The 12919-nt window shown below is 43.1% G+C and overlaps 5 protein-coding genes across 5 annotated transcripts; 4 read left to right on the top strand and 1 right to left on the bottom strand.

Moving 5' to 3' along the window:
* Positions 1 to 1184: 1184 nt before the first annotated feature.
* SS1G_07797 (predicted protein) lies at positions 1185 to 1653 on the top strand (the record flags this gene model as incomplete). Its single annotated transcript, XM_001591122.1, has 3 exons — positions 1185 to 1199; positions 1328 to 1414; positions 1462 to 1653. The coding sequence occupies 3 exons, from the start codon at positions 1185 to 1187 to the stop codon at positions 1651 to 1653; spliced, it is 294 nt and encodes a 97-aa protein (XP_001591172.1).
* A 733-nt stretch (positions 1654 to 2386) lies between these two features.
* SS1G_07796 (hypothetical protein) lies at positions 2387 to 3233 on the top strand (the record flags this gene model as incomplete). Its single annotated transcript, XM_001591121.1, has 3 exons — positions 2387 to 2615; positions 2835 to 3028; positions 3147 to 3233. The coding sequence occupies 3 exons, from the start codon at positions 2387 to 2389 to the stop codon at positions 3231 to 3233; spliced, it is 510 nt and encodes a 169-aa protein (XP_001591171.1).
* Positions 3234 to 4594: 1361 nt separating this feature from the next.
* On the bottom strand, positions 4595 to 6521 carry SS1G_07795 (hypothetical protein; the record flags this gene model as incomplete). Its single annotated transcript, XM_001591120.1, has 2 exons — positions 4595 to 6048; positions 6101 to 6521. 2 exons carry the CDS (start codon positions 6519 to 6521, stop codon positions 4595 to 4597), a joined length of 1875 nt encoding a protein of 624 aa, XP_001591170.1.
* A 1209-nt stretch (positions 6522 to 7730) lies between these two features.
* On the top strand, positions 7731 to 10083 carry SS1G_07794 (hypothetical protein; the record flags this gene model as incomplete). The annotated part of the gene is made up of 6 exons (XM_001591119.1): positions 7731 to 7809; positions 7858 to 7982; positions 8031 to 8121; positions 8186 to 8298; positions 8350 to 10008; positions 10057 to 10083. 6 exons carry the CDS (start codon positions 7731 to 7733, stop codon positions 10081 to 10083), a joined length of 2094 nt encoding a protein of 697 aa, XP_001591169.1.
* Positions 10084 to 10658: 575 nt separating this feature from the next.
* On the top strand, positions 10659 to 12847 carry SS1G_07793 (ATP synthase beta chain, mitochondrial; the record flags this gene model as incomplete). The annotated part of the gene is made up of 8 exons (XM_001591118.1): positions 10659 to 10669; positions 10754 to 10899; positions 11015 to 11100; positions 11158 to 11200; positions 11258 to 11769; positions 11914 to 11953; positions 12012 to 12690; positions 12808 to 12847. 8 exons carry the CDS (start codon positions 10659 to 10661, stop codon positions 12845 to 12847), a joined length of 1557 nt encoding a protein of 518 aa, XP_001591168.1.
* Positions 12848 to 12919: the final 72 nt, after the last annotated feature.

Below are 12919 nucleotides of genomic sequence, written 5' to 3'. Positions count from 1 at the left end.
CTGATGAGTATGAAGTATGAATGAAGTACGTGTTACTCCTAACATTCTTGGTTTTGTTTCGAATTTGACCTTGATAGGTTCCCTTTCATACAGCTAGCTACCTGGTCTTGTCTTGTATGATATAAACTTTCATAAAATTTATTACCTACTTTGTACTCTTTGCCTTTGATTGGGCTTAGCTTCAGATTGCATCACTATCGATAAGCATTAATAGTAGCATTAATAGTAATAGTAGTAATAGTAGATCCGCTGCAAGCACTGTAAGCTTTGTTGTTTTGTGACCAGCCAGGTACCTAAGGTTAGCTAGCTACTCAAATGTCATTCCCACGTCAGCTATCTACTCTGTAGCTAGGTAGATACTCACCTAATATTTATTATTTACAATAACATCACCACTCCATCTTGCTCGACTCCGTGAATCCCTCCGTCACAAACACTCGGTACATCGGAACCAGCCGCTCGAATGATTATAAACACGATAAGTCGGGGTATGTAGAGTGAGAGCAACCTTAACCTTTGTCTGTATCGTATTGTGTATGGATCACTCCGGGGCGAAAGGAATCCCCTCTCATGTTCATGGTATTCTCAAAAAGATACTAGTAGGTACATGAAGTCTATACGACCGGATTCCGTATATCCAGAAATCCAAAATTCTCACCTCATCTTACGATCCTTTACGCTTTTGCCTTCTCAGATATCTTGGTCTTTGAGTCCAAAGCCATCTCTCATACCGTGTTGTGTCAGCCAATATTAACCACAATGAATCACTCCACTCAATCAATCAATACACGTGCTGCTTCAGAGATTTTCTTTTTGCATGATAGAAGTTACAGCTGTTGAGTGAGTCAAATGGTTTATAATACATCTCATCTCATCTCATCTCGTACATTTGAGTTATTATTATTGAGCATGCTGAGTAAAACTTTGACTCTTAAAGACGCGGCCTCATTTTCGGAGTTTCTATTTTTCTCTGATAAAGCCCCACGCATTCCAGCCAGATTGTAAAAGCTTATATAGATTATTGGGTTTTGAAGTTGAGACTTGAGAGGCTTCTTGGACAATCAGATTGCATATATTTTATGCATGTTTTGTATGCTAGATACATACATAACCTAACCTGCTACTGTACCTCGTTCTCTGTAGAGCAGAGCCAGCCAACAAACCCGCGTTTACCACGCAGAAAAATGCCCACACTACTCGTATCGTAGATACGCCTACCTACCATTCAGTCCCCTCGGATTCAACTAGCATAGGCCGGATGTCAGCTCTAGAGACTGGAATCTGAAGTGATAATCTCAACATAACTATCTAACTGAGTTGTTACTAGAAAGTCATGTTGTGTTACTTCCAACCTAACCCAGCACCAAGCCTGGAGAGTCGAAGTCACTGCAGTATCTCAGATGTTGAATTTAAAGTTCCTCCTGCCCTCTTTCATATTTATAGTAGAACTCGGGTCTCTAGCAATCAATTCGCTCAGAGACAAGGTTGATGGCCACCGGCCGGACCTTTGCACCCCAAGTCAGACATGGAGGATATATTCCGGCAAAGCAACCACGCACCCCACAATCGAAGAACTCGTCCCCATTTCAGGGTACCTCAATCTACCGGGGATCTAACAGCATTGCTTCTGTTGAAGATATATCGAAGATTTAAATTTTGTATTGACCTCGAAGATGGTACAGGATTGTTCAATATTCCTGCCGTACCCTCATCTGTAAGATCTTACTTTTCGCATGGAAATGATGCAATTGTCAAAAGCGGGATCCATCCCGCCGGTAAATAAATTTATTTCTGTCTTTTTTTTTTCCTCTGGCCCGCATAGGAACAACCAAATCACATCTCAAAACTGTATCTGTCTATAAACTGCATACAAGTATAGAGTAGATATTCAGTCCTCAAAGCTCAATATTCGAAGATCAGCATTTTCATATCAACACCAATGTAACAGTGTTGTTGCATACAATCGTCGCCGTCCAATCGAGAATCGACAATTTATAAACGTGCAAAATATTTAGTGATGGCCAACCGGATGATGTTGATTCGTCAAAACGAAAAGTCTCTCCATTCGAGCATATGAAGGTATAACGACATCCAAAGGCATTCAATCATAACTTCGAAACCCATCAAACATGTAGACCAGATTGATTAAGTTGTTCATCTTTCATGAGCTACAAATCTGAAAAACTTGAAGATATAATTGACCCACGTGACTCTTGAAAGTGGATCTCTACCTCGCTTAAACAAATTCCAAAGTCATCCGATTCCCCATCCTCGACCACCCATTCCGTCTCGTACGCAGCTCTACCCTCTACAATCTGCACCTACACTTACACGCACCCGTAACACCTCTCGATTTCTGCCCCTCACAATCCTCCCCGCCGCAAGCATGCTCCGCACATCAATTGCCCGCGCTGCCGGCGCCCGTGCTGTAGGATCTGTTGTCCGAAACCAGGTTCGATGTGCTTCATCTCATGCAATCAGTAATCCTACCCTGGCCGATATCGAGAAGAGGTGGGAGGGTATGCCGCCGCAGGAACAGGCTGAGCTTTGGATGAGCTTGAGGGATCGTATGAAGATTAATTGGGCTGAGTTGACTTTACAAGAGAAGAAGGCTGGTATGTGAGGTTCTTTTTCCCCGCTATATATGGATTTCATATACAAGATGTTTTGGGACGGAGAGGGGTAGTTGGATAAGCTTCAGGAGGCTGGCAATGGGAGCGGCTTATTTTATGAGTTGATGGTTGGGGAGTTGCGGGGTATAATATATCTGGTAGAGATGAAGATCGGGATTGAGTTTGGGAAAGACAGCAATGCTAACTGATATTCATGAACAGCTTACTATATTGCCTTTGGCGCCCACGGACCAAGAGCTCAAACCCCTCCAGGAGAATCATGGAAGGTTCTCGGATACACATTGGGTGGAGTTGGTGTATCTCTCGCCCTCTTCCTTCTCATTAGATCATTCGCCAAGGGAAGCCCATCTACTATGAACAAGGAGTGGCAGGAGGCTACTAATGAGTACTTGAAGGTATGTACATTCTTTTTATACTCTACCAACCTCATTTCCAGCGAGGAGATTTTTATATTGGAATTGAAATCTTTTCAAAGCAAATGAGAGTTCAAATCTAACATACTATCCACCACAGTCACAAAACTCCGAACCTATCAGTGGTATATCCTCAGAAGGGTACTCCGGCCCCGGTCAAGTGCAATCCGCTCCCAAGAAGAATTAAATCCTTCCTTCGACCAACTATACATAAAGCCAGAAAAGAAAAGAACACAACCTCGTTTCCTCCGCTCAGAATCCTGGAAACTTGCTAATCAAAACTACCTGCATACAAACCTTATTTTTCTTTTGTTGGATGAATGTAAGCCTTGGAAGATGGATGGGATAGAAATGGACGGAATATTGAGAGATGGTCGGGGAGTGGGAGGAATTTCTCGTAAAGAAAATCATGGATGGGAAGGAAAGTTTTGTGCATAGAATTTGAGATGCAGAGAAATGGGGAGTGGAATGAGATGATGAATGAGCGGCAAAGACAAGAGATCGAATTTTTACAATGCAGCATTTGTACAACAGTTCGTGAATGACTTTGATTTGTGCATTTTCGTGACTGTGCAAATAAATTAGGGATATGGAAGTAGAGTTTCAAAATTGTCTCAAGCTCCCGAAACTAGAGATGTGGTATCTATCCTTCTTCATATACTGAGTAAGGCTATCAATATGTGATGTTTTTTGCACAAACAGACAAATAAAACTCACAGTAATCCAAATACCATTTTCTTCATTTCCATATCATATCTGCCTGCCGACCTACCTATCAACCTACCAACTACTTTCTACTAACCTCCCAACACAAAACTCGCCTTTCTTTCGCTCAAGCCTCAAGAAGAGATCGGATGGGGATAAGTATCTAAGTATCTAAGTATCTAAGTATCTAAGTATCTAAGTATCTAAGTATCTAAGTATCTAAGTATCTAAGTAAGTAAGTAAGTAAGTAAATATCTAAGTAACTAACGACTTACTCGCCTACATATACCAAATGCTAAATATCAAATAAACCCCCCTACGTATATACACTAAGCACACCAAGCAGCCAGCACACCAGCTAGCTAACCAGCTAACTAAAATCAAATGTAAAGTGTGAGATGTGAAATGTGAAGAATCTTCTTTTGCTGGGGGTGAGAGTATGAGTGAGTGTGTGAGTGTAGATGTAGATGTAGATATGAATCTCATTTGTTTATTCGAACCGCTTACTATATAAAAACGAGGGTTTGTTCTTTACTTCTTTCTTTCTTTTTTGGGTTTGTTTGTTTGTTTGTTTGTATTTCGTTTCAGGGTATTTCATTGTATTGTATTGCACTGGGTTGTGTTATGTTGTGTTGAGTTTCGAAAATATCTTTCCTATTTTCTCCTTACGTCCGCGCTATACCCAGTGCTCCTCTTCTCGTTTTTACTATTCAATGTTCATTGTAAATTGTAGATTGTAGATGGTATTTCCTTGCAGACAACAAACAAAATCAGTCCATTCATCACCAGCTCAGGCTCATCCTCTCCCAGAAACTCGACTTTCCTCACACAATTCACAACACATCACATTCCACTCTCAACCACAACCCTATATTCCTGAAAACTTTCCATCGATTTATCACTTCCTCTTCCACTCCCATTTCTCTTTTTCTTATCCTTGGCTTCCACGATCCCTTTACGCTGTTTCCACACCTCTTCTTCCTGCTCTAGTGCTTCTTCAAAAATATTACGTTGATTGCGGGAGAAACAGCGAGGGAGTCGTGTTTCACCATTCCCATCTATTGCTTCTCTGCTGATTGAGTTTTCTATATTCGAGGAAGATATGGATGTAGATTTGGAAGAAGAAAAAGAGGCGGGAGTAGGATATTGAGAAGATTCCGTATCGATACCTTTAATAAATGCTTCGTCCACGAGTACGTAGCGGATATTAGGTGATGAGGGGCCTATGAACATGATTTCCTGAAGGACACTTTCCATAACCGAGCGGAGACCTCTTGCTCCGATACCTGCTTTTTCTCCTTTACCCTTGCTTTCTTGAGTGTCTCCAGATGAAGAACCGTAGAGAGCTCTCGATGCGATAGCTTCGAGTGCCAATTTTGTAAATCGTAGGATAATCCCGTGAGGACCGTATGTTTCGAATAGAGCGGTATATTGTTTCACTAATGAATTTCGTGGTTCGGTGAGGATGGATACTAGTTGGGGGAGGGAGAGTGGGGAGAGAGAAGTGGTTATGGGGATGCGGCCGAGGAGTTCGGGGATGAGACCGTAGTTTTGAAGATCGGTGGGGGTGGTGTGGACGAGGATGTCTTTTTCTGGTTCTTTTGTTGGGATGGCCGAGAAGAAGGATGAGAGAGAGGAATTAAACCCGATGGAGGAACCAGTGGATAGACGTTGAGATATTATCTTTTCGAGTCCGATGAAAGCACCGGCAAATACAAACAAGATGTTTGACGTATCAATTGTATATTGTTCGCTTTTACTTGGGGGACTTGTTTCACGTCCTCCACGATCAATTCCTCGACTTGAGTTGGACGCATTTTTATCAGATTTGGCGTTGATAGTGACGTTAGTTCCTTCAATCATCTTGAGAAGACCCTGTTGAACTCCTTCACCTGATACATCACGGCCATGGGTCATGACAGCTGGTTTGGCGAGTTTGTCGATTTCGTCAAAGAAGATTATGCCAGTTTCACATTTCTGAACGGAATGGGAGGAAGCGAGGAGTAAGCGTTCAATGGAAGATTCAATGTCGGTACCGATGTAGCCAGCTTGAGTTAAAGATGAACAATCGACCGTTGCAAAGGGAACTTCAAGAACACGGGCGAGGGTTTGGAGTATGTAGGTCTTCCCAACACCAGAAGGTCCTAATAACATGAGATTTGACTTCTCGATGATGGTCCGGTTTTGTGAGGGATCTTCTAGTGGTCTAGAACCCAATTCAGGTTCTTCATCATACTCTTGTTCACGATATGGAGCATTTAGGTCGGCGGTTTGAATGGCGTGACCAACGTATTCATCTAATACTTTGTTAGGGTCTGAACATGTCATATGAAATGTAGATATAATTACTGTCAACTGGATGACTATTACGTTCCCTTTCATATAAGTGTCTCCTGCTATACTGATCCCTTCTTTCCTGCTCCTCAGCTTCCTGCCTCTTTAATTCTCGAATTCGTTGATAATGATTATAAATAGCCACACAAGTGACTTTCTTCGCCCTATCTTGTCCGACAACAAATTTATCCAGATGATTTTTCAGTGATAAGGGTGTGAGAGATGGAACCCCATGTTTAGAAGCTTGAGATAGAGGGCCCTTTGTTGGGACACCAGGTTCATACGATGAAGTCCAACCTTGGCCATCATAATCTGAGCGTCGATACTGTGCATTTCGATAGCTTCTAGTAGATGAGATGTGAAAAGATCGGTGGCAAGTTCTTAGAAGTCGAGGGTTGGAAAGGGAGATCCAGTTCAGTCCCGACATCGGCGACATGTTGTCGAATTGTATTTTCTCATCTGAGCAACAAAGCCGTCACGAAAGGCTTGATTATTTGATTATATTTGCAGAAGTATCAACTTTGATCATCAAGCTACCTAACATGTAATTCATTTGAATTCGAGGGCTGGACTGTCATGCACGTGAGCGTGAGACAAAGGAACTCCCCGTCGGAATCGGATTACGGTAACCGAAGCTATGCCCATGTTGTTGTTGCGGGGTGAGAGTCTCTACTTGGCCCGAGCTAGCGCTAAAATCTGGAGTGGATGGAGTAAATGGGAATGGGAAGTGGGATAAAAAGCGATGGATGGGAACTGAAGAGGAAGGTTACTAGGTGCTTACAGAGTACATGAACTTCAGAACGACCTCTCTTGGTAAATATCCGTATGGTGAGATTAATAAGAGATGGGCACTAGGTAGATAGATCAAACAAATCTGAATAGCTTCATATTAGCATCTTGGAATTACCTTACGTGGTAGTAGTATGCTTTAATGTTGATAATTTATTTTCTGATAGTTCGTTCACTGATGGTTCGTTCATTTTCTCATTTAACAGGGATCGACGTCACTATCAGGTAAGTCGGGTAACAGCCAACATCATAGCTTCAGGCCTTTACAACAAGGTCTTTTTCCCACTTGTTCTTCGCTTCACTCTATTTTGGGTAGCATCCTTGGGATCAAGGAGTGGTAGTTGGGCTGGTTCAGGCTGGAAAAATCGAGAGAAAAGCTCACATTCTCTACAGCCTATTTAGAAGAAGAAGAAGAGGAAGAAGAAGAAACTGCAGATCCAGAATAGGAAACAATCATTCATTCACTGGATACTCGAGTAGCCACTTGTAAAATAGCAAATAAAATAGCCAAAAAATCAAAAAAAAATCAAGGGGACAAAGACCCCGCACCCGCAGGCAACATGCTGCACATTCCCCTGCAAAATATCATAAATTGATTGAATACTTTCTTTCATCCCTATTCTCGCTGTGATAGACCCTTTTTATCCACAGTTGAAATTATTTAAACGGCCCTTTCCCTTATCTTGTTTGCGCGGTTAGAAGAGAGTTAAGCTAATCATATCCATCATACCCCATCATCATAGCTCCCCCAAAATCTGGAGAGCACTTAAGAACTTGCTAGCTTGACTTCCTCCAACAAAACTCAATTTTAAACTTTCCAGCCTCATAGAATCTGTCAAAAACAATATCTGCGAGAATGGCTAATGTAAATGAACTGGCAACTACTTCAATCATGGAGGATCAACCACCAAAGGGAATACCAAATGATGGGACTGGTAAGTTAAAACGTTTCCCCAGATTAGACTCAGGACTGACCAACGTAGGTGTTATTCAGCTTGATCCATGGCTCGAACCATTCAGAGATTCTCTGAAGCACCGATATTCAAAAGCACAACAGTGGATTAAAACTATCGACGATACAGAAGGTGGCCTCGAGAAATTTAGCAGAGTTCGTGAAGCTCCCATACATTCCTTGGATCACAGCTAATCATACCAGGGCACCGAGAAGTTTGGATTCAACGTCGATAAGAACAACAACATTACATACAGAGAATGGGCGCCGAGTGCTAGTCAAGCATTCTTGATTGGTGAATTCAGTATTTCTCTCCATCTGTCATAACTCTCAGGGTATTGTGCATTAACATTGTCTAGACGATTGGAACCGCGAGTCTCATCCTATGAAAAAGGACCCATTCGGAGTTTTCGAAATTGTTTTACCAGCGAAAAATGGTAAACCAGCCATCGCACATAATTCTAAGATCAAGGTAAGCTGTCCTGCCGATAGCTGAGTTATTACCCCTCACTAACCCCACCAGATCTCTATGATTACACCTAGCGGCGAACGAATTGAACGACTTCCTGCATGGATCAAATATGTCACACAAGATCTCTCCGTCTCCCCAGTTTACGACGCTCGGTTTTGGAATCCACCTGCATCCGAACGATATGTCTTTAAACATCCCAGACCAAAGAAGCCAGAAAGTGTTAGGGTATATGAGGCACACGTTGGAATATCGTCCCCAGAACTACGAGTTTCTACATACAAGGAGTTCACGAAGGACATGCTACCAAGGATACATCATTTGGGTTACAATGTTATTCAACTCATGGCTATCATGGAGCATGCATATTATGCAAGTTTTGGTTACCAAATCAACAGCTTCTTTGCTGCGAGCAGTCGGTATGGTACACCGGACGAGCTGAGAGAGCTTATAGATACCGCACACGGGCTTGGTATCACGGTTCTACTTGATGTAGTTCACAGTCACGCTTCGAAGAATGTGTTGGATGGACTTAATGAGTTTGATGGAACAGACAGCTGTTATTTCCATGAAGGTCCAAAAGGAAAGCATGAGCTCTGGGATAGTAGACTTTTCAATTATGGATCTCACGAAGTCTTGAGATTTTTGCTAAGTAATTTACGATTTTGGATGGATGAATACAACTTTGACGGATTTCGATTTGACGGTGTTACGAGCATGCTTTATACCCATCATGGTATTGGGACGGGTTTCTCTGGAGGCTATCATGAGTACTTTGGTCCATCTGTTGATGAGGATGGTGTTGTCTACCTCATGCTTGCCAATGAGATGTTGCACCAACTTTACCCAGAGTCAATATCTATTGCAGAAGATGTATCAGGAATGCCTGCCTTGTGCTTACCATTAGCACTTGGCGGTGTAGGATTTGATTACAGACTTGCCATGGCCATTCCCGATATGTGGATCAAGATTCTCAAGGAGAAGAAAGACGATGAGTGGGATCTCGGAAACATCTGCTTTACTTTGACAAACAGACGCCATGGTGAGAAGACTATCGCATACTGCGAGAGTCACGATCAAGCCTTGGTTGGAGATAAGTCCATCATGATGCACCTCTGTGACGCAGAGATGTACACAAATATGTCAAGGCTCACAGAGTTCACACCAATCATCGAGCGTGGAATGGCATTACACAAGATGATCCGCCTTTTGACTCATGGTCTTGGAGGTGAAGGTTATCTGAATTTTGAGGGCAACGAATTTGGTCATCCGGAATGGCTCGACTTCCCTCGCCAAGGCAATGACAACAGCTTCTGGTATGCTCGACGTCAATTTAACCTTCCAGATGATGACCTTCTTCGCTACAAGGCATTGAACGAGTTCGATGCTCACATGCAACATCTCGAGGCAAAGTATGGATGGTTACATAGTGACCAAGCTTACATTAGTTTAAAGAATGAGTCTGACAAGGTCATTGTCTTTGAACGAGCTGGTTTGTTGTGGATCTTCAATTTCCATCCAACACAAAGTTTTGCAGATTACAGAGTCGGTGTCGAACAGGAGGGTACTTACAGAGTTGTCCTCAACACTGATACCAAGGATGTCGGAGGCTTCGAAAGAATTGATGCTGGAACACGCTTCTTCACAACACCTTTTGCATGGAACAACAGGAAGAACTTTATTCAAGTATACATTCCAACCCGCACCGCACTTGTAAGTTTCTCATCGATCCGACTAATACAAGAGACTAATCATACACAGGTGTTGGCACTCGAATCTACGCTGTGAAATTAGTATGAAGAATGACTACTCTACTTTGATAGGTAAATGAGGGGAACAAATGAGGGGTAAAATAAAGAAAATATAAGTGAGACAATGGAGATGGAGAAATATGGAGAGTTTGCTTTTCAGCAGTTCAATACCTCTCATGTTGATAGATTTATTTTTGTATGTGAGCCGTTGCGGCATTACAGCGAAGAAAAAAAAAATAGATTTTTTACTTCCCCGCGTTCAACTAAAACATTCTGCTGAGGAAATAAAACGTCCCGTGTATACTCATTCATTCCTCACGGTGTCAAATTTGAACGCGTCAATCTTCTGAAAATACTTGTAATATCTATTTTTCTCAACTCTTGATCTCAGTGTTACTACTGATCGATGATGTTGTTGTCGTTGTTGATCTCAACTCGGGTCAAAACGGGAAGTCGGAATTTACGCCATCACGTGGGGGTATACGCTAACAAATTAGTCGAGAAGCTCATTTTGCTGCTGGCTTCAATTTACCTCCTCTTTTCGCAATATCATACCTCCATCGATCTTTGTATCTCCACTCCCATCTTCAACGCTCTTCTTCATCCGTAAAGATGTTCAGGAGGTATGTACCAATATTTAGATTTTTTTTACCTCGTCGTAATGGGTGGCCATGGACCAATTGAGCTGACTTTTAAACCTGGTACAGCGCCATCCAAAACTCTGCCCTCCGGGCTTCCAGAAGCGCCTTCAGACCAGCTTTATCGACTGGTTTAAGAGCAGCTTCTGCTAGATTTGCGAGTGACAGTGCCATACATGGCAAGATCCATCAAGTCATTGGTGCCGTCGTTGATGGTAAGTGGCATGGAAAATTCTTTCTCGGCAACGACGTCAAACTTCCGGATTAATGGATTATATGGGGGACGAGCTTCAAATACCCTGCAACTGCATACTGACCACATCTTAACAGTAAAATTCGATACCGAGAAGCTCCCACCCATTCTCAACGCCCTCGAGACCGATAACGGTGGTAACAAACTCATCCTTGAGGTCGCAGTACGTCAACAAAACAAGGAATCATGAACGTCGAATCCGGACTGACAAGGGTAACAGCAACATTTGGGAGAGAATGTCGTCAGAACTATTGCTATGGATGGTAAGGGAACTCGGCCTTGACGGATACAAGTACAAAGATTGACCCAAAGTGTTACAGGTACCGAAGGTTTGGTCCGTGGTCACCGAGCAACCGATACTGGATCACCAATCATGGTACCAGTCGGTGCAGGAACCCTCGGTCGTATCATGAACGTTACTGGTGACCCAATCGATGAGCGTGGACCCATCAAGACCGACAAGAGACTACCAATCCACGCCGACGCCCCACCTTTCACTGAACAATCTACCACTGCTGAAGTTTTGGTCACTGGTATTAAGGTCGTCGATTTGCTCGCTCCTTACGCTCGTGGTGGAAAGATTGGTCTCTTCGGAGGAGCTGGTGTCGGAAAGACTGTGTTCATTCAAGAGTTGATCAACAACATTGCCAAGGCACACGGTGGTTACTCTGTTTTCACTGGTGTAGGTGAACGTACACGTGAGGGTAACGATTTGTACCACGAGATGCAAGAGACATCAGTCATTCAACTTGACGGAGACTCCAAGGTCGCTTTGGTCTTCGGTCAAATGAACGAGCCTCCCGGAGCCCGTGCCCGTGTTGCTCTTACCGGAGTTAGTAATCTTTCCTTACAACTTCAATTCACCGCCGCTCCGCCCCGCCCCCGCCGCTCCCCCCTTCCACCCGCAACACACTTCACAACATTTTTTTCACATTGGCCGGATAGATGTGCATAGTTTACTAACGATTTGTTCTAGTTGACATTAGCTGAACAGTTCAGAGAAGAGGGACAAGATGGTAAGATTGCAATACTCCAAAAATTCCAAAAACCTCTATACATACTAATTTGACATAGTTTTGCTCTTCATTGATAACATTTTCAGATTCACTCAAGCCGGTTCTGAGGTGTCTGCTCTTCTTGGTCGTATCCCATCTGCTGTAGGTTACCAACCTACTCTCGCCGTCGACATGGGTTCTATGCAAGAACGTATCACAACCACCACAAAGGGTTCCATTACCTCCGTTCAGGCTGTTTACGTACCAGCCGATGATTTGACTGATCCTGCCCCTGCTACCACCTTCGCCCATTTGGACGCCACCACTGTCTTGTCCCGTGGTATCTCTGAGTTAGGTATTTACCCAGCTGTCGATCCCCTTGACTCTAAATCCCGTATGTTGGATCCCCGTGTTGTAGGACAAGATCACTACGATACCGCCACCCGTGTTCAACAAATGTTGCAAGAGTACAAATCCCTCCAAGATATCATTGCCATTCTCGGTATGGATGAATTATCAGAAGCTGATAAGTTGACTGTCGAGCGTGCCCGTAAATTGCAAAGATTCTTGTCTCAACCATTCACTGTCGCACACGTTTTCACCGGTATTGAGGGTGTTCTCGTTGACTTGAAGAACACAATCTCCAGTTTCAAGGCTATCATGAACGGAGAGGGTGATGATTTACCAGAAGGTGCTTTCTATATGGTCGGTGACTTTGCATCAGCACGAGCAAAGGGAGAGAAGATTCTTGCAGAATTGTAAGTCATTACGAATTGAATATCTGCATGTAATGATAAAATATGCTAACATGAGTGACTTTACAGGGAGAAAGAATAGATGAGATGATAGATAGCGGATGATGTGTATAATTCCAGATGGATGAGAGACGAAGATGATGAAAAAGGGAAGGGGTAGGCAGCGTTGGAGCTTGGGCTGTGTACAGACTTGTGAAGGTCCGAGACAGAAAAGAAATCCTCTGATTATCGC

This window comes from Sclerotinia sclerotiorum, genomic scaffold (genome assembly GCF_000146945.2).
Source record: "Sclerotinia sclerotiorum 1980 UF-70 scaffold_10 genomic scaffold, whole genome shotgun sequence".
Lineage (NCBI taxonomy): Eukaryota > Fungi > Ascomycota > Leotiomycetes > Helotiales > Sclerotiniaceae > Sclerotinia > Sclerotinia sclerotiorum.
Note: the sequence above shows the minus strand (reverse complement) of the source record. Positions and strands in the feature narration are given on the sequence as shown.